The sequence below is a fragment of the Oncorhynchus mykiss genome, chromosome 30, assembly GCF_057628025.1.
Source record: "Oncorhynchus mykiss isolate SJ-2025 chromosome 30, ASM5762802v1, whole genome shotgun sequence".
NCBI lineage: Eukaryota > Metazoa > Chordata > Actinopteri > Salmoniformes > Salmonidae > Oncorhynchus > Oncorhynchus mykiss.
The window spans coordinates 26,640,154-26,660,952 of NC_143051.1; the positions used below are offsets into that span (position 1 = coordinate 26,640,154).

The 20,799-nt window shown below is 41.8% G+C and overlaps 3 protein-coding genes across 5 annotated transcripts in view; 2 read left to right on the forward strand and 1 right to left on the reverse strand.

Annotated features, from left to right (window-relative positions):
- Positions 1-1,576, reverse strand: part of LOC110488191 (transmembrane protein 222) — a 37,164-nt gene extending 35,588 nt beyond the window's left edge. Inside the window, exon 1 of the mRNA XM_090227933.1 lies at positions 1,357-1,576. Coding sequence (XP_090084059.1) covers positions 1,357-1,403 — 47 coding nt within the window. The 5' untranslated portion in view covers positions 1,404-1,576. The remainder of the gene's footprint in view (positions 1-1,356) is intronic.
- LOC110488192 (membrane progestin receptor alpha-B) lies at positions 1,380-11,764 on the forward strand. Of its 3 annotated transcripts, none has more exons than XM_021560296.3 (3): positions 1,380-1,628; positions 6,284-6,534; positions 6,654-11,764. In XM_021560296.3, the coding sequence occupies exons 2-3, from the start codon at positions 6,347-6,349 to the stop codon at positions 7,570-7,572; spliced, it is 1,107 nt and encodes a 368-aa protein (XP_021415971.1). In that variant the 5' UTR covers positions 1,380-1,628; positions 6,284-6,346; the 3' UTR covers positions 7,573-11,764. The 3 variants fall into 3 exon arrangements, with proteins under 3 accessions (XP_021415971.1, XP_021415972.1, XP_021415973.1); XM_021560297.3 differs by having other exon boundaries at positions 1,385-1,582; XM_021560298.3 differs by having other exon boundaries at positions 1,389-1,515.
- Positions 11,765-15,250: 3,486 nt separating this feature from the next.
- On the forward strand, positions 15,251-19,461 carry LOC110488193 (SH3 domain-binding glutamic acid-rich-like protein 3). Its single transcript, XM_021560299.3, has 3 exons — positions 15,251-15,356; positions 16,766-16,933; positions 17,142-19,461. The coding sequence occupies exons 1-3, from the start codon at positions 15,312-15,314 to the stop codon at positions 17,205-17,207; spliced, it is 279 nt and encodes a 92-aa protein (XP_021415974.1). The 5' UTR covers positions 15,251-15,311; the 3' UTR covers positions 17,208-19,461.
- Positions 19,462-20,799: the final 1,338 nt, after the last annotated feature.

A 20,799-nucleotide genomic window follows, 5' to 3' on the forward strand; every position in this document is an offset into this window, starting at 1 on the left:
AGAAATTTGACAAACTGACTTGTTGAAAAGGTGGCATCCTATGACGGTGCCATGTTGAAAGTCACTGAGCTCTTCAGTAAGGCCATTCTACTGCCAATGTTGGTCTTTGGAGATTGCATTGTTGTGTGCTCGATTTTATACACCTGTTAGCAACGGGTGTGGCTGAAATAGCCAAATCCACTAATTTGAATGGGTGTCTACATACTTTTGTATATATAGTGTAGTACACCCAGAGAACCCCAGGGAAAAGGTAACACTCAACCAAATTCTAAGAACGAGCTTGGAGCAAAGAACACCCCCTTTATCTTTTGTTATAGTTCAAAAATAGCTAAAGTGGGTCTTTCAGCAGCAGAGGAAAATGTCCCCCCCACATCTTTTGGGGAACAACCCCATGAGTAGGGCACTGCCAATGAGGTACTGCCCAAATTGGTAATGTCAACATATTACATAATTGTCTGCACCATTTGAAGGGAGCTTCCAAGCTACAAAGTAGACCTTTGTTGATTATCTGAAGCAGTTCATTCTTAGTTTGTTTTGTACATTGTATATGCTCTGGAAAACATCCGTGGTATGGTTTCCAATCAGGTTTAATATGCAGGCAATACTGAGTTACCGAACTGCAGACACAAATAGGATAGGGCAGTTTTTAAAAACCTGATTGTGTAGCCCACCTCAAATGCTTTTGCTGATAATACAGAATATTACATATTTGAAATGAAAGGCACCAAGACCCATAGACATATAACCCCTCTAACATTTGAATAATGCTGTCAGTGCTATGCCATTGACATTGCTTCTCCTTGTTTGAAATAGGTTAAACACACAGGCAGGAAAGTTTTCGTTCCATGATACCACGTTCTGGACACATCCATGCGAAAGAATGTCCCTGATGAGCCCATGTTCTGGAGTTTTTGTTGTTGTATTTGCGGCGTTTTATACCATTGGGACTTAAATGAAATTTTACATTTAGACTCCACGTAGAAGCTATACAGCAGGCTAAAATCTAGGCCACTTCGTTTTTGATGTATTTCAACTGGAGTTCTCATTTTTTCTTTTTCCGGCTTAAGAGGGTGTGGTTTTTCAGAAAGTAATTTCGTCAGTATTTTGTGCCTCGGTATTCTTCTCTCGAAACCAACAGGTTATAAGCTACTACTGTGTTAACCTATTGAAACAATTTCACCAGCATGTGAAACAGAGAGCAATCTAAACTTGACTAAAAACAGTTACATGGTGAATCTTCTGAAAGGCATGACGGACAGTTCGCAGTCAATCAGACGTCCAACCCAAAGTTTCCCGTAGCCAAGATAAATACCATATTTCTTCTCTGTCCTCTGCTGCTAACCACCGCCTACTTACTTGCCATTGGACAACTCCTGTTCATATTGGACACACATCTGTTGCATTCCAGTATATGAGTGGATGACAAGGCTGACACCGGTCGGGGAGGCGTGACGACCGATGACTGTCGGAGGGGCACAGGGACCGAGACAGTCGGACGATCATCACATCTTGAAGGTGAAAGAACCTGCCGACTGTCCTGCTGCTGTGCGTCTTCAGGAGCCGTCTGGTGTAGTCTAATAAAGTAGGTCTACAGCAGCAGCCTTGAAGAGGAAGAACCACATGCATTGGTATTTCCTCCCTCTTGTCTTGCGCAATATTTTCTAACTTTTTACTTCTCAGGTTAAACAGTGTACGCAAGAAAGAGCACAACTTATTTTAGTGTAGCCTATACCAAATGAAACTGAATGTAAGTCAACGTTCCCTCAATTTATTTGGCACTGAGCAAATTTCAGGTCAACTGAGCGCAAACGTTGTGAAAATTCTGTGCAGCTTCCAGCACGCGTTTACTGTGAACACTGGGCGTACCTGCTTCAAGTTAGTTTTACCAGTGGCCAAGTAGTCTTCTGCGGTTATTTGATCACGATGTAGTGGCCTACTGTCAAAAACAATGGAGAAAATGCATCCCATTTCATTTTAACATGGAAATAGCTGTTCTATCATTCAGCCTACAGTAGCAGCCAATGTGTGGTGTTCAATGTAGGCCTACATTCCATGATACTTGTGAAAAAAACATGCAGGGCTTGACATTAACCTGTTTATCCACTTGTCCTTCAAACTAGGAGGTGACTGAAAATGTTGTGGTGTTTGAGGCAAGAAACCACTTTACAAAATAAAATGCATTATAATTCCCATACCATTATTAGAGAGAATCAGACAAATTATGCTATGCTCTACCTATTGGCTACTTAGCCTGTCTCAAAATACAACACTGCCCCTTTAAGACCAGAAAAACTCTTTACCTGACTTGCTTTTCAAAGATGTCTAGAAATGTACACATTCTGTGCTCTTGTAAGAAGTAGTCACTCCCCTATTGCTGACTACACATGTTCTATAACTGGGCTAATAACTCACTAACTAGCACAGGATATGAACAAAATGTGGCTACATGCAGCTCTTGCTTTGATCTCAAAACAAGTGCATATACTCATGACCACAGCTGTAAACACAGTCCAGTTCAAAGTAAATGGCACATATCCATATAGCAATGGTCTATTTGCATATAGGCCTACTGCAGCTCTGATTGGCTATGCCACACCTGTCTGTGTAGAGAATGGGCTGAGTTGTGCACAATAGAATCCTACTCCTATGCCTACAACAGAATATCATGCTTGGTTCGTTTTGTTTCGGTATGTTGCGTTGAAATGGCTAATATTGCTTTGATTCAATCACTATTGCCACAGTAAAGGGAAACATTTAAATAGTGTTATTTAACAGGGAAAACTATAGAAAGGTCAGTGAAATTCTTCTCTCCATGGGCAGATATTCTGCGCTTCGCGCGGCAGTCCCTGGGAGCTGCACTGCAGCTTAGAGGGAACATTGGTCAACATTTTAAGTTTTAGTATTTGATGGGGTGAAATGTGTTTTTCTGATTTGTGGAAGAGAGCAGTCAGAAAGTATATTTCTCACTGATTGGTCTGCCTGCCTCTCCTTTTGTCACCTACTAAAACATGGGAGATGCTGAAGGGAGAGATGTATACTGTAGGTTTATGTGAGGTCTTGAGTTAGTTATTATTGGATGTCAACCAGTTGCTGTCAGTGACGTTTAAGATGAGGGCGGATGAGCGTTCTTTTTTTGAGCATTGCCTTATTTCTATTACAGCATATTGGATGACTTTCATTAATATTCCATTCATCCAGCTCAATGTAATATCTTTTATGTTTAGGCTACTACATGATATTAGAATTTTCCCTATACCCATCATGAGGTTGCTACAACCTAGCCTATGAATGAAAGTTTAACAACAAACACATTTGAGTTATCAAGGTGACAGACAGTGATTACATTCAATACTGCCTTGCACACTCTTGCTTGCATCTAGCTGATGTAGGGAGTAATCATTAGTCCAACAGTTGCAAACAAGAATTTATATTGGACAAATTCTTGAATTAGTTAACTTTTTACCCCTTTTTCTCCCCAATTTCGTGATATCCAATTGGTAGTTAGTTTTGTCCCATTTCTGCAATTCCTGACTCGGCAGAGGCAAAGGTCGAGTGCCATGTGTCCTGAGAAACACGAACCTGCCAAGCCGCACTGCTTCTTGACCCACTGCTTGCTTAACCCGGAAGCCAGCCGCACCAATGTGTTGGAGGAAACACTGTACCACTAGCGGCCGAAGTCAGCGTGCATGCGCCCGGCCCACCACAAGGAGTTGCTAGAGCACGATGGGACAAGGACATCCTGGCCGGAAAAACCCTCCCCTAACCCAGACAACGGCTGGACAATTGTGTGCCGCCTCATGGTTCTCCCGGTCACGGACGGCTGCGACACAACCTAGGATCAAACCCGGGTCTGTAGTGATGCCTCCAGCACTGCGATGCAGAGCCTTAGACCGCTGCACCACTCGGGAGGCAAATTTCTGTAATTTTATCCCCATTTTGTTCCGCTTTCTTCTGTTTTAATAAACGTTGTTCAACAGAATCGGCGGAATGAATATATCCCTGATCACACGCAAACGCAGTTCACTATCATAGCAGCTGCATACAAACAGCATGAGCATTTTGTTTGTTGCATTATTCCTTCTCATCTTCATGCTCTCCTCCTCTCACTTTGTCCCTTCGCTTGTAGACTTCAGTGCACTACATATCAGCTGTCTGTAAACAGGTGAATAAACCTTTTCAAGCCAAACCATTTCAGAACTGCTACACACAGCGTAAGTCATTGTCACCATATTAGCTAATCAACCTAGCTACTAGAACTAATGCATTAGTAAACCTGCTACAATCATGCAGTAGAGTGTACAGTCAGCAATCAGTTTTGCAGTTACACCGGCTGGCCCGGGTGGGAATAAAACAAAAAGCTTACCTTTACTTGGAAGAGGTCCCGTTTTGGATCGCCATAGCCAGCTAGCTAACATAGCATCCCTCTCTGTTTGAGCTGGGTGTTTGAATAGGCTAAACGAGCAGCTGCATTCACTAGCTAAGTGAAAGTGAAAAAAATACATCTCTCTCTCTTGCTTCTCCTTAATTTTTTTTATTAAAAAAAAATTAACTGTTCCAATATGGTCTTTCTCTCTCTTTGAGTCAACTACTCACCACATTGTATGCACTGCACTGCAGTGCTAGTTAGCTAGCTGTAGCTTATGCTTTCAGTAATAGATTCATTCACTGATCCTTTAATTGGGTGAACAACATGCCAGTTCATGCTGCAAGAGCTCTGATAAGTTGGAGGACGTCCTCTGGAAGTTGTCATAACTACTTTGTAAGTCTATGGAAGGGGGTGAGAACCATGAGCCTCCTAGGTTTTGTATTGAAGTCAATGTATCTAGAGGAGGACAGACGGTAGCTGTCCTCCGGCTACACCATGGTGCTACCCTACAGAGTGCTGTTGAGGCTACTGTAGGCCTTCATTGCAAAACTGTGTTTTTTTAATAAATTATTTGGTGACGTGAATATATTTAGTATAGTTTAATCTAAATATGATAACTTTTTTAATGTTTCACTTTTTATTTATATGAAATTCACTGAGGAGGAGGGTCCTTCCTCTGAGGAGCCTCCACGGGTGTCAACAATATTTTTAATCCACGGGTGCCACAGTGTAAATCCCTCAGTCTCATAAGCCATAGGCAAATACTTGACAGGGTTGAAAATAGGAAATAGGTGTTGATTAAATTATATTACTTGACTGCATATGCCTTGTTATCATGTCATCCTTTTTTAAGGATCCCGTTTTTGAAAGTGTTGCAACTAAGTTGCTGTTCATAAGCAACTCTGTTTTATCAGATATGGGCATGTGGCCAATATCTACTAAAACAGTTGAAGTTACTGTGTAAACATGTCTGATAGTGCTTTGTGGTTGGATGACATACATATGCTGTATGCTTCTGAAAATACATTCTTTCACCAGTTCAGGAAATTAAAACTTGATTTCTTGATTAAAAACAGATTTGCGTGTTTAGTTGGTACGCTCCCATGACATTTTACGTTCTAGTCATTTAGCAGACGGTCTTATCCAGAATGATTTACTGGAGCAATTAGAGTTCAGTTTATACATCGCACTGCTCAGGAAGATCTCTGCCCTCTGTTCATCTTCAAGGTTGAAGAGTTCATGTTGTTCTCCAATGTTAACTGCATATTAGTTGCAGATTAAGGCTAACTACTGTTAATAAATTGTCAGGTCTGCTGCAGGAATCGAAACATGTCTGGTGTATTCTGGCCTCCTGTCCCAGGCCTTGGTGTCTTAGTCAGGTAGGGCCAGCATAAAGGGTGTCCTCTGTTTGCCTGGTTAAACCAAACTGAACATGAACTCACCAGGCTAGTCCTCTCTACTGAGGTGGCAGCATTTTACAGAGGAACTGTTAAAGAAGAGACCTTCACTTGGACTAGAGACTCATTTTAAAGTAATTGAACTGCTGAAGCAAGTAATGTGATGTGTTCATTTCATTTTTTTCTTTTTTATAATAATTTATTGCCATTTCCTTCAACATTCAACGTTTTCCTAGCCTGCGCTGATTGCCAATTGCACACACCCCAAATGCTTATTGTCTTGCTGATTGTTTCCATTTTTTCATTTCGTGTTGGCATACTGACACAGGTGCACATAATTGCACCTAATTGAAGGAACTTTTTTAACCTGTGTGTCAGTTATATTTGCCAATAGTTTTACTTGCGCTGCAGTTTTCAAATAAATGGTCATTTTGAACCTCTTTTTGTTCTTAGTTATTGTTTTTAAGCCTTTTAAGTGTCAGCATGTCTTTCTAATGGTGTTACCCTCCTTCTCTTTCAGTTGCCAGTCTCCTGAAGCTGTCCAGTCAGCAACAACAACAGTCCCCCCGTCAAACTATCCCTCATGGCAACGATCGCCATGGAGCGGATTGGGCGTCTGTTCATCAACCTCCAGCAGGTAAGGGCGTTGCCCCAGATGCTGACAGAGGCCGCCCCCTCCATGCCAGGCACGCTACGGGACACCGAAGTTCCCGGATTCTTCAGAGAGCGCTATATCCACGCTGGCTACCGACCGCTCCACCAGGGCTGGAGGTACTGTAACATGTACTACATTACCCATAATGCTATGTACATCATATCCGGTTTTATCATAGGAAAGACGTCTCTTAAAGAAGCGAACATAATGGTGTCCCATCTCCTGATCAATACAGGTACTACTTCCTGTCGCTGTTCCAGCGTCACAACGAGACCATCAACGTGTGGACCCACCTGCTAGGGTCTCTCCTGGTCCTGGTGAAGTTCCTACAGCTAGCTGAGACGGTGGACTTCATCGATGACGCCCACGCCTGGCCCCTCCTCATTCTCCTGCTGTCCTCCCTGGCCTACATGGCCTGCAGCACGGTAGCCCACCTCCTGGCCGCCAAATCAGAGTTCTACCACTACTGCTTCTTCTTCCTGGATTATGTAGGAGTGGCTCAGTATCAGTACGGCAGCGCCGTGGCTCACTTCTACTATGCTGTGGAACCAAACTACCACCAGTGGGTCTCCCCAGTCTTCATGCCCACTGCCACCTTCCTCTGCTGCCTGTCCTGCCTGGGCTGCTGCTATGGGAAGTATCGCAATTACAGCCTGCGGGTCTGGGTCCGGAAGGTGGGCCAGGTGATTCCCTCGGCTATGGCCTATGCCTGGGATACTAGTCCGGTGTTCCACCGCCTCCTCCAGTCCCTCTGGACCACGTCGCACAGTGATGACATCGCTGCACCCGCCAGTGGCATAGTCGGCGACCCGGCTATATCCTTCCATGGGAGCCAGGTAGCCTTCTTCCTGTCCAGTGCGTTCTTCTTCACCAACCCCCTCCCAGAGCGTCTGTTCCCAGGCCACTGTGACTTCCTGGGGCAGGGCCACCAGCTGTTCCACGTCTTCCTGGTTATCTGTACTCTCTGTCAGATCCAGGCCTCTCACCTGGACTACCTGGGCCGACGGCCACTCTACACACAGCTACACGGAGAGGGAGCATCCACTGTCTATCTGGTGCAGTATGGAGCCACGCTGGTGGCCTGTGTCTGCATAGCAGTCTTCATTGCAAGGAAAGCAAAACGGTTGCTTAACTGCAGAGACAAGTCCAAATGAACTGGGTAGGTCACTGTGTAGGAGACTTACAATCACTTCCCTGTGGGCAAAACTGGTTGAAATTAGTTGACGTTATTACAGCCAAAAACTTTTGCCCAGTTTTGCCTGCTGGGTTGGTACCAAAGTGATCAATGTGGCCTTGTTCGACTCGACACACACTGCCTTCCTTAGCCGGCTCGAGTTTGCTTCTATAATATAATGTTTCTCTACAGCACTTGTGTCCTTGACGATGACAGAAGTATTCCTATAGCAGTATGTCTAATCATGTCTCAATGCTTTTGTTACATTTGTGCTAGTTTTGTTCCATTCTGTTTTTTTTTTTTTTTACAACAACGTATGTCTAGCTACTGCCAAGAAACATTGAGTCCTTGTCAGCACTCAAACAATGAAATGAATTGATCTTAAAGGGATAGTTTATTCACTTTCAAAGTAGTATTATGTTGGAAAAGGGAGCATACTGTGTAGTGGGTGTGGTTCTGAATATCAACAATACTGCTAACTATGCTTTTTATACGAGTTTCACATTTTAATGCCAGGCCGATCAATCTATCCACGTCTAGAGCACTTTTATAGGCAGACAAATTGACTTACCCACATTGCACTTTTTCACCTATGAGAGTATAAACTGAGTATTTCTCATGTGGGGTCACAAATCAAGGCTGTACTGGACCAATTGCTGAGAAAGTGTATTAATGAATCCGTCAATGTAAACCTTATGTAAGATTAGACATGCATGTACAGTGGCAAGAAAATTAGGTGAACCCTTTGGAATTACCTGGATTTCAATTTGATCTTCTTCTAAGTCACAACAATAGACAAACACAGTCTGCTTAAACTAACACACAAATGATTGTATTTGTCTTGTCTATATTGAACACATAATTTAAACATTGAGGGTAGGTTGGAAAAAGTACATTAATCCCTAGGCTAATGACCTCTCCAAAAGCTAATTGGAGTCAGGAGTCAGCTAACCTGGAGTCCAATCAATGAGATGAGATTGGAGATGTTGGTTAGAGCTGCCTAGCCCTATTAAAAAAGAGTTTGCTGTTCACAAGAACCATTGCCTTATGTGAACCATGCCTTGTTACCAACGTATCTTTAAAAGCCTTGATGTTCATCAGTCCACAGTAAGACAAATTGTCTATAAATGGAGAAGGTTCAACACTGTTGCTACTCTCCCTAGGAGTGGCCGTAAGGGAAAGATGACTGCAAGAGCACTGCGCAGAATGCTCAATGACGTTAAGAATCCTAGAGTGTCAGCTGAAGAATTACAGAAATCTCTGGAACACTCTAACATCTCTGTTGACGAGTCTACGATACAGAAAACACTAAACAAGAATGGTGTTCATGGGAGGACACCACGGAAGAAGCCACTGCTGTCAAAAAAAAACATTGCTGCACGTCTGAAGTTTGCAAACGTGCACCTGGATGTTCCACAACGCTACTGGCAAAATATTCTGTGGACAGAAAGTTGAGTTGTTTGCAAGGAACACACAACACTATGTGTGGAGAAAAAAAGGCACAGCACACCAACATCAAAATATTATCCCAACTGTAAAGTATGGTGGAGGGAGCATCATGGTTTGGGGCTGGTTTGCTGCCTCAGGACCTGGGCATTGACCATTGACGGAAAAACGATTTTGGCTTTGCAGGAGAATGTAAGGCTATCTGCCAATTGAAGCTCAACAGAAGTTGGGTGATGCAACAGGACAACGAAGAAAATACGCCTTCTGGAGTGGCCCAGTCAGAGTCCTGACCTCAACCCAATTGAGATGCTGAGGCATGACCTCAGGAGAGCGGTTCACACCAGACATCCCAAGAATATTGCTGAACTAAAACAGTTTTGTAAAGAGGAATGGTCCAAAATTCCTCCTGACCGTTGTGCAGGTCTGATCCGCCACTACAGAAAACGTTCAGTTGAGGTTACTGCTGCCAAAGGAGGGTCAACCAGTTAATAAATCCATGGGCTCACATACTTTTCCCACCCTGCACGGTGAATGTTTACACGGTGTGTTCAATAAAGACATGAAAACGTATAATTGTTTGTGTGTTATTAGTTTAAACAGACGGTCTATTGTTGTGACTTAGATGAAGATCAGATAAAACTTGACAAATGTTATGCAGAAATCCCCGTAATTCCAAAGGGTTCACATACATTTCTTGCCACTGTATACACACAGTATATTTTTATAGTAAACACCTTGTGTAGTCACTGTATTATGTCAACATGCTCTTGTTGTGCCTTGAGAGTATTTATCTTTTACATAACGGGAGATGACGAAGCCTATCACTAGCCTGGTCCCAGATCTGTTTGTGCTGTCTTGCCAACTCTTATTGTCATAGCGCAAACCAATCTGGATCCGGGCTAGATCTATCACTGAACAAAGCGAATTAGAATTTAAACTTTTATAGTCTTTTCTATATTGGGGGGCGGGTGAATCTAACTGTCTTTTTTCTTTGAGTATTTGTCACTTTGCTGTAACAGTTGTTTTTACTTGCTCACTTTAATCCTAGAATATATTTGCTTAGTTGTTCTCTGGTCTGGAAAAGTCCTGACCTTGTGTTGACTGAGTTTTGAAAGCTACTGTGTCATATTGAACATTTTCAATTGACATGGTGTCAAATGATGTATGTAACGGTCGTGATCGTACAGTAATACATGACTAGTTTATAATCTGTAAATTGTTGGTGCGTTTACCCTGGCTTCCCACTGCCAGGACTGGTAAGGACTCTCTCTCTCGCTCTCCACAGTGCTGTGATGCAATCCGGCTTTGTTAATGTTTACCCTTTGTCCATTACTCTCTGATTTCCAATTGTTTTGAACGCGGCAGAAGTCATGCTGGATTGACAGCATGGTCAATGTATTCAACCTATTCTAGCCCATGGTGTTGAATGTTTATCTTGGAAAAGAGACCTTTAAACCCTGACCTGGACCACACACCCACTCCACTGAATAGCAGGATAGTGATTGCTTTGCAACACTTGCAGTTAGCCACTGCTTCCTTCCAAAACACAACTTGTGTAATGTTTATGTCCAATGGCCGATGAACACCAATACGTTGTATCTATAATTTATCTTCATAGGATTGAAAAGGATTTGCAAGTAGATTGTCGACGTGATTTCATTATGAAGACTGCTTGCTAGCTAAGATTCAGAAAGTATGACGTTGACATGATCAGTCCAATCAAAGATAGGATAGATATAACGTCATTTTATCTGTGGCCAATGACCATGAGCCTTCTTGGATGGGCACTTCTTTTGTAACTTTATGGCAGCACCCAAGGGGTTTGAATTTTTTAACTCTGCCCATAGTTTTTGCGGTGACGTAGTATCCCCATGAGTGACACAACACTGAGCCAATCACGGCGTAACTAGAGAACATTACCAACCCCTAAGCTCTGTATTTTCCACCACCACAGAAAGCTGAGGTAGGCTTAAACACCTGCCTTTTGAAGCTGCCTTGCTCAAGAAAGCAAAACAAGAGCATGTATGTATGCGGCTTTATTAACTCAATAATTGTTAGTTTATACATTGTTTGCAAACTGATATGTGACACATATGAATGTCCCCCAAAATATTTTATATATAAAATGCGTGTGTGTACCAGTCAAAGGTTTGGACACACCGACTCATTGAAGGGTTTTTCTTGATTTTTACTATTTTCTACATTGTAGAATAATAGTGTAGACATCAAAACTATGAAATAACACACATGGAATCATGTAGTAACCAAAAAAAAGTGTTAAACCAATCAAAATATAAATTATATTTGAGATTTTTCAAAGTAGCCACCCTTTGTCTTGACAGCTTTGCACACTTTTGGCATTCTCTCAACCAGCTTCACCTGGAAGGCTTTTCCAACCGTCTTGAATGAGTTCCCACATATGCTGAGCACTTGTTGGCTGCTTTTCCTGTACTCTGTGGTCCAACTCATCCCAAACCATCTCAATTGGGTTGACTTTGGGTGATTGCAGAGGCCAAGTCATCTGATGCAGCACTCCATCACTCTCCTTGGTCAAATAGCCCTTACACAGCCTGAAGGTGTGTTGGGTCATTGTCCTGTTGAAAAACAAATGATAGCCCCACTAAGCGCAAACCAGATGGGATGGCGTATCGCTGCAGAATGCTGTGTTAGCCATGCTGGTTAAGTGTGCCTTGAATTCTAAATAAATCAGTGTTACCAGCAAAACACTACCACACCTCCTCCTCAATGCTTCACAGTGGGATCCACACATGCGTATATCATCTGTTCACTTACTCTGCGTCTCACAAAGACCCAGCGTTGGAACCAAAAATCTCAAATTTGGACTCATTAGACCAAAGGACAGATTTCCACCAGTCTAATGTCCATTGCTTGTGATTCTTGACAGTGAAGACGCGACTCTGGGATGCTGGCCTTCTAGGCAGAGTTCCTCTGTCCAGTGTCTGTGTTCTTTTGCCCATCTTAATCTTTTCTTTTTATTGGCCAAGATTAAGATGGGAAAAAGAACAGAGGAACTCTGCCTAGAAGGCCAGCATCCCGGAGTCGCCTCTTCTCTGTTGACGTTGAGACTGGTTTTTTTCGGGTACTATTTAATGAAGCTGCCAGTTGAGGACTTGTGAGGTGTCTGTTTCTCAAACTAGACACTAATGCACTTGTCCTCTTGCTCAGATGTGCACCGGGGCCTCCCACTCCTCTTTATATTCTGGTTAGATTCAGTTTGCGCTTTTCTGTGAAGGGAGTAGTATACAGCGATGTACGAGATCTTCAGTTTCTTGGCAATTTCTCACATGGATTAGCCTTAATTTCTCAGAACAAGAATAGACTGACCGGTTTCAGAAGTAAGTTTTTTGTTTCTGGCTATTTTGAGCCTGTAATCGAACCCACAAATACTGATGCTCCAGATACTCAACTGGTCTAAAGAAGGCCAGTTTTATTGCTTCTTTAAGCAGAACAACAGTTTAACTGTGCTAACATAATTGCAAAAGGGTTTTCTAATGATCAATTAGCTTTTTAAAATGATAAACTTGGATTAGCTAACACAACATGCCATTGGAACACAGGATTGAGTGATGGTTGCTGATAATGGGCCTCTAGGTCTACGTAGATATTCCATTAAAAATCTGCCGTTTCCAGTACAAAAGTCATTTACAACATTAACAATGTCTACACTGTATTTCTGATCAATTTAATGTTTTTTAATGGACAATTTTTTTTGTTGCTTTTCTTTCAAAAAACAAGGACCCCAAGTGGCCCCAAACTTTTAAACAGATAAAATATATTATATATTTGGCTAAACACGTGAAGCACAAAACAACTAGAGAACATGACAGGTGGCCACTGCTCCAGGTATAGTTTTCCCCTGACTGATGAACAAAAAATAACATTCACAACAAAGCAGTCTTACTAAGACAAGTCAAAAATCCTAACAATTTGCAGGGCATTCACATTCCAATACTTTGTTAAATTCATGGCATTTGTAAAAAAAAAAAAAAAAGTACAAAAATAAAAAAACGACTTGAAGCCCACACCCTTTTCCTTTCGTTATTACTGCAACCTCACTCACCTCACCCAATGAAATTGCAAAGAATATGTAACCGTTACGTTGCTGTCATTTCTGTCTCCAAGCATTTCACGCAGCTCAGCAGAGGACAGTGTTGAACTCTAGGCGACTGCTTCCTCCATGTGGAGAGGCCAAGCGTCTGATCTGAAACACAAATGACATGTATTGGTATGCCACGGATCCATGTGAATAGTGTGTATCCATCCATTGTCTCCATATGGTATAGTGTTCCCGTCATATCCCTCGAAATAATGTAACATTTGGAGCCTATTTTAGTAACCCTAGGATTTGGTTTGATCGATGTAACATTGACACATTACAGCCTACTGCTGTTCTATGCTCCATCACAGTGCTGATATTATCATTGTATTTGTCCTCTGCTTGTGCTCTTCATTAATGACTGAAACTGATCCACCGTGTGATAGGCTAACAATCCCATTTCAGAATTTACCAAAGGGCGTTAAGTGCGCAAAGTATAATCTTGACACCAGTATACCAATGGGCATTTTAGGCATAGTATCGGTTTTACTTGTCAGCCTCTCTGTCCAGAATGAGATCTGTTTGTCTGAACATGGTTTCATCTCTCCATATTCTTTGACTTTGAGATCACAATGCTTCCCTTCAACGATCACAAGCAGTCCCATCCTGATAGACACTGATCAATAAATGTTTTTTTAATTATTGTGATTGACCAGGCTTGCCAGGACACAGTTTGGGGGTCTGATTCCAGTCTTGGCCCTCTTCCTGGTTAGCTACTGCTGCCTGCCAAGCCACCCAGCTCAGCTCCTCTTTATCCCATGTAGGAAAAACTTGAACCAGCAGACAAAGCTGGAGCTAACCCTACGCTTGGACTCTGTCCACATTACCCCTGCTGCCTGGCTCACTGCCCTGCTAGTGATCAATGTCTACATCACCATGCCAAGCTCAACTAGTTTCATTAGCCTACTGTTCACCATTACATCAGTTACACAGAGACCATAGTAGTCTTGATTCAGATTTACAAAGATCTGTTATTTGCTTTCAGTCCCAATGGGAGGTCTTATCATAACCCATTATTGCACCTGAGTTTACCCAATTTACTTGGACAGTGTTTATCACAATAACAAAATGATTGCCTTGAAATAGCCTAGGTGGGGTTGGATTTTTTGTAATGCTTAGTGACAGTCAGTGGAACAGGGACTTTGAGGAGGATTTGTAATCAAGGCACATTGGCTCAGTTGATTGTTGACCAATGGAAGTGAAATCCATTTAATTTGTAATAGAATTTAGATTTTTTGTTGTTGTTCAGAAGCAGCTCATGGAAAATAACATTTAGTAATAGCCTGGGCTGTTTAACCCCTTCATCAGTGGTAGAAAAGGTACTCAATAGTCATACTTGAGTAAAAGTAAAGATACTTTAAAAGAAAATGACTAAAGTGAAAGTCACCTAGTAAAATACTACTTGAGTAAAAGTCTAATATTTGGTTTTAAATGTACTTAAGTTTCAAAAGTAAATGTAATTGCTAAAATATACTTAGTATCAAAAGTAAAAGTATAAATCATTTCAAATTCCTTTAATTAAGCAGACCAGACGGCACAATTTTTATTTTTTTTACATTTATGGATAGCCAGGGGCACACTTCAACACTCAGACATCCTTTACAAACGAGTGCGTGAATTAGTACATTTTCCTGTCCTGCTAAGCATTCAAAATGTAACTAGTTCTTTTGGGTGTCAGGGAAAATGTAAGGAGTAAAAAGTGCATAATTTTCTTTTGGAATGTAGTGGAGTAAAAGTTGTCAAAAATATAAATAGTAAAGTACAGATACTCCATAAAACTACTTAAGTAGTACTTTAAAGTATTTTTACTTAAGTACTTTATACCACTGCCCTTCATGTTCATATAGTCTCAAACAAAAAAGCTGAAAAAATCTTTATAAATTGGATATGGGTAATCATTTTATTCCAGGCTATTTAACTTTACTACACACTGGACTATATGCCAATAACAGGCTCGATATACATGTCACAGTCCCATCAAATAGCCTACTAGTAGAACATCAATCTACACACAGGACTAAAGAGTTGCACTGGCCCTTTAAACCACACAGCAAATAGAGGCTTTTCAGCCGCGGGAGGCGATTGATCGTAGTCTTCGGCAAGAGAGCTATTCGCGGTTCGTGTGACAACACAAAGGGATATCGAGAATCGCAACCATGGGCGTCAAATTGTATTATACCACCGTTACTGCATCCAGAGAGGTGAGATGAAACGGATATTCATTGATATATTATATTCTTGCAGGTGGATACACTTCTAATTGACCCTTTATGGACCAGTCTGAAAGACACACCCAACGCCCTGTCAACGATCCATCCCAGGATCTGATCAGCATATATACACAATGAGAATGTTCCATGTTTTAGATCAAGAATGTAATTGTTTGCATGTGTGGAATAATTTATAATTCAGTCCACCATTCAATCGCAACGTTTTTGAAGAACGACTTTATTTAGAGATGAACAAAACAGACCAGGAAATGCAAACTCACCCCGAAAATGGGGACGGAAGTCATATAGTTCTGCTTCATTTCCTCTGTCTCCGTTTGGCGGTAGATCTCACGAACCTATTCGAATAATGAGGGCATGTTAATTGCATATTTTTCGCATTCTGCAACTTACCTAATATAATCGATGCATGCCTAGACAAGTGGAACTAGGTTAGCATACTTGTCAGCAATGGCTACCGTGTACCTGCCTGCACGGTGGATGTGAACTATTTGTGCAGTCTAAAAGCATTATAAACAGACAGGATTTCGCTTTTCGTGGAAATTATCAAATTGATACAGATGTTGCAGCGTACTTCCCAAGAGTTTACATTCGCTCAAGCGTGGACACACAGTATCAATTTATGCAAAACATCGTGGTTAAACATCTGGTGTCAATTACAGGGAGATTTGTTTTTCGGTGGCCTCTGCATTGCACTGCCAAATTATCCATAGCCTATAACCATATGATTCACGATCTTTTTTAATCGAAGACTTTGAAAATGTTTAGCCATAAGATATGTAATTTCACCTCTTCTACAAAAAAATAAGGGATTCAGCCATTCGGTTTGGCCCTAGCTTTCCGCTTGTTTTCTAATAGTAATTTTAATCGGCTTTCAGTAGTGCGTGGTGTCTTCCTGCCTTGCCCATTGAATGCCAGGCTGTATGTAGTTGGTGGGTGAAGTAGACGTGGTTACACATAGCAAACACACCCCATCCCCCAACTTCCTCAATCCGGCCCAACAAGATAGCGTTTCACAATTAATCATCAACCACACATTATTATAAACCCTTTTAGCTTTTAAAGGCAAAGCAGACTACTTAGATCTACTTAGCCGTTTTCTGTCTCTCTGTCAGGATAATCATAGAAGTGTTAATGCCACCCATCTATCTCCCTTAACAGCAGACATTTAACAAAGCAGATCTCTGACTGTTTGGTGCCTGGTACTACAAGTAAAGCTTGCACCCTTTTCACACTATCTTACCGAACTGTACCGTGCTGGCTCTGATATGTCTTTTCACATTGTCCTTTTCAGCGCTATGTTAAATGTATAATCAGGCCAGTAGTGTGAAAAGTGCAATGGATCCCTGATCCTGAACTGACCCTTTCCTCCCCCCCTCCAGGTGAAGTCTCAGCAGGCGGAGGTGATGAGGATACTGGAGAGTAAGAGCATCCAGTATGAGCTGATTGACATCTCAGTGGGCGGGGAGGTCAGGGACGAGATGAGAAGCAAGGCAGGGAACCCCACGGCTGTCCCGCCACAGATCTTCAATGAGGACCAGTACTGTGGGGTAAGGAAGGGAGAATGAATATTTGTGAGATATGATAGGGTTGTGTGTGTGTTGAGTGTTTATCTAACGGTATGAGGATAATAAGTATAGATGAAAAGGTTTACTTAGATAATAAGTATAGATGAAACTGTTTACTTAGATGGCATAAACATGTTATGATATGACCCCTTTATAATACCTTATACTCTGTTTGGTCTCTTTCCTCCAGAACTATGAGATGTTTTCGGACGCAGTGGAGGAGGACAAAGTGGAACAGTTTCTGAAGATGGCGTGATGAGGAAGAGTCGTGTGTCCCCCCCGGGAGGCTCCTTGACTAGCCTTCTGCCGCACTGGCGGTGCCCGCCCTCTTTCTCAATGCCATGATGAATGCCAAATACAACCAACCAATCAAAAGGCACACACACTCCTTCCCACCCGGCGGGACTCTTACCTAACCACTGTTGAAATGATTGTGTATGTTTTATACAGCACTTATTATGTTCTCCCCATTTCTTTCGTCACTGTTTCTCTTTGTGGTCAAGATCTGGGTTCAAATACTTTCAAATCATGTTAAATGCTTAAGTGGTACTTTTTTGAAGCTTTCCTGTAGCAATTGAACCAATAGAAATGTCCAAAAAAGGCAAACCCCACCCACCTGGAACTCCATGCAGACTAAAGCAAATGCTTAAATATATTTGAATTTGGAATAGTATTTGAACCCAGGCCTGCTTGATCCGATGTGTTGAGTCTGTGATGAGTCTGGTCTGTGGGATCAATGGAGCTGCCTAATCTAGATGTGTGGTAATTAGGTCAAATAATCTGGGCTGTACATGGTCCACTAATCAAGAGGCTAACATTTACCAGGAATTGATCTTGGCCTGAAATGACCCTTTTATTCCCTATATTTACCGGGTCAAATGTAGTGCACTACGGCTGCATTTACATAGGCAGCCCAATTCTGATATCTATTTTCACTCATTCAATTTTTGACCAATAACATCTGATCTTTCCATACAGATCATTTCCAGAGCTGATCTGAAATAATATATATCAGAATTGTGCTGTGTGTCTAAACACAGCCTATGTAGGGAATAGGGGCCATTTCATTCCCAGACCAAACAAACAGAAAACCAAATACTTGGTTACCATTACTTAGATTTAACGGTGTTGTCTTTTCCTTACCTGTCCCACTTCCATGTTGTTCATATCGACAGACAAAGTCATTTTCAAAATGTACGTTGGCCTACTGTAGACATCAACATGGATAGGAGAACGTAGCATGGAGAACGTAGACGCCAACAATCACAGAACCTTAAAGACATGTGAATTGTGGTAGAGACAGAGTAAGTGAACTGGATTCTACTCTGGTCCAAAACATGTCAATGCTTAGCATGCTAATGGTGTCAAAGGTCCATCCTGGAAAGGTGAGTCCAGAATATGGTGAAAACAAACAGACAGCATTTCATAGTGTTAAACTTGGTGCCAATACATATGTGAGAATGTGCTTTACAGCTGGATATAGTCTCACTTTACACTATGTTACTGCATTCCAAAGACTGCTGTATTTTTTAAGAGACCACTTGCATTTGCTGGGAATGACCTGATCGTCAATCATTGGTCTTACATAGACATAAAATAGACATATTTATAGGACATTGTCGCAAAAACTACATAACACTGTTACTGGTACTACAGCTGTACATCCTTACTGTAAGAGAACTGAGTTTGAGTATTATAATCCCCTGAATTTATAAGCCCCAATGACTGTTTAGGACTTGTTACTGTTCTATCTGTGGTAATGTGTAATTCAATCTCGAACCAGCTTGAAGATGCAGTAAAGACAACTATGCACATTAAACTCTGCCTCACATCCCCACTGTTTTACTGATGTTTGGCTCCTGAGTGGATAAAGAAAGTGTTTCAGATTGAACTGACACAATCTCATCCTTAGAAAAACTAACTCACCACATGGGGAAAGTTGAAGGCCTCGCTTTTAGTGCTTCAAGTGTCTACTCCTCTTTCTTCCAACTGGTTTCTCTTCCATGGGATGTTGTAAAAAACGTATGTGCCGTTTCATGTGTAGAGTCCCACATCTTTTACCCAGTATGTCATCCTCGTTTAAAAAAAAAAATATGTAATCTCTGTGCTAGAGCATACCTATCATTATAACCCCTGGTTCCACACATAGGAACCTTGATTTTCATCTATCTCAGACAAAGTCTGGCAACGCACCACCACACGCATAGTATATCTGGGTATGTAGGTGTGGGACCTCTTTTCTGTAATGGCAGCCTTCACAGACAATGTTTACCATTTGATGGTGGTTGATGTGTTATTGGTCAATGATGTGTAGCTATTTTCTATCAACTATATGTTCAACATTCCATGTCTCTCTCTTCGAACTATTGCTTTGCTTTTGGACCAAAGCCCCTTTGGCCAAAATAAATAAAAAATAAAATATAGGGAATGAGATGCTGTTGTCTTCCAAGAAGATTGGGAAAAAGGGTCAAATAAGTATTATGGTTCAAATAAAAAGGAATTATGGCTAATAGGTCTATTTGTGTTTTAAAATGTGAACCAAGGACTCAGTTGTCACTTCAAAAAAACTAGTTGATTCATTTGGTCTTGAGTGTGTTATGAACATATTCTTCATTGTACAATAACTAGTATTACAAATACGATTGCAAAGCTGTCGAAACAGAGAGAAGGAAAAACATATTGTAAAAAGGACACAGTACATATAATATACATACCGTATATTCATCAGATACTATATTGATTCAGTGGTATTTTTCTTACGGCTCTCTGATATCTTGATTACGGCAGCCTTTCCATTTGCGGTTCACTTCATCTCATTGAGGAATGTTACAGGGCCCTGTGCCCCTTCAAATTACACCTCTTCAAATTAGTGGATTCGGCTATTTCAGCCACACCCGTTGCTGACAGGTGTATAAAATCGAGCACACAGCCATGCAATCTCCACAGACAAACATTGGCAGTAGAATGTCCTTACTGAATAGCTCAGTGACTTTCAACGTGGAACCTTCATAGGATGCAACCTTTCTAACAAGTCAGTTCATTTAATTTCTGCCCTGCTAGAGCTGCCCCAGTCAACTGTAAATGCTGTGATTGTGAAGTGGACACATCTATCAGCTCAGCACTGTCCACTACTGAGTTCCAAACTGCCCCAGGAAGCAACATCAGCACAATAACTGTTTGTCAAGAGGTTAATGAAATGGGTTTCCATGGCCGAGCAGCAGCACACAAGCCTAAGATCACCATGCGCAATGCCAAGCGTCGGCTGGAGTGGTGTAAAGCTCGTCGCCTTTGGAAACGCATTCTCTGGAAGGAGGAATCACGTTTCACCATCTGCCAGCCCAACGGACAAATCTGGGTTTGGCAGATGCCCGAGTACACTAATTTCCCCAATGCATAGTGCTAACTGTAAAGTTTGGTGGAGGAGGAATATTGGTCTGGGGCTGTTTTTCATGGTTCGGGCTAGGCCCCTTAGTTCTAGTGAAGGGAAATGTTAATGCTACAGCATACAATGACATTCTAGACTCTTCTGTGCTTCCAACTTTGTGGCGACAGTTTGGGGAAAGCCCTTCCTTGTTTCAGCATGACAATGCCCTTGTGCACAAAGTGAGGTCCATACAGAAATGTTTTGTTGAGATCGGTGTGGAAGAACTTGACTGGCCTGCACAGAGCCCTGACCTCAACCCCTTCGAACACCTTCGGGGTGAAATGGAACGCCGACTGCGAGCCAGGCCTAATCGCCCGACATCAGTGCCCGACCTCACAAATCCCAGCAGCAATGTCTAGTGGAAAGCCTTCCCAGAAGAGTGGAGGCTGTTATAGCAGCAACGGGAGGACCAACTCCATATTAA

Excerpts from the sequence above, each read along its gene's own strand:
- LOC110488192 (XM_021560296.3), top strand. The coding sequence starts at position 6,347 with ATGGCAACGATCGCCATGGAGCGGATTGGGCGTCTGTTCATCAACCTC. Across the intron at positions 6,535-6,653 it reads CCGCTCCACCAGGGCTGGAG|GTACTACTTCCTGTCGCTGT; the intron begins GTACTGTAACAT and ends TGATCAATACAG.
- LOC110488193 (XM_021560299.3), top strand. The coding sequence starts at position 15,312 with ATGGGCGTCAAATTGTATTATACCACCGTTACTGCATCCAGAGAG. Across the intron at positions 15,357-16,765 it reads CCGTTACTGCATCCAGAGAG|GTGAAGTCTCAGCAGGCGGA; the intron begins GTGAGATGAAAC and ends CCCCCCCTCCAG. Across the intron at positions 16,934-17,141 it reads ATGAGGACCAGTACTGTGGG|AACTATGAGATGTTTTCGGA; the intron begins GTAAGGAAGGGA and ends TCTTTCCTCCAG.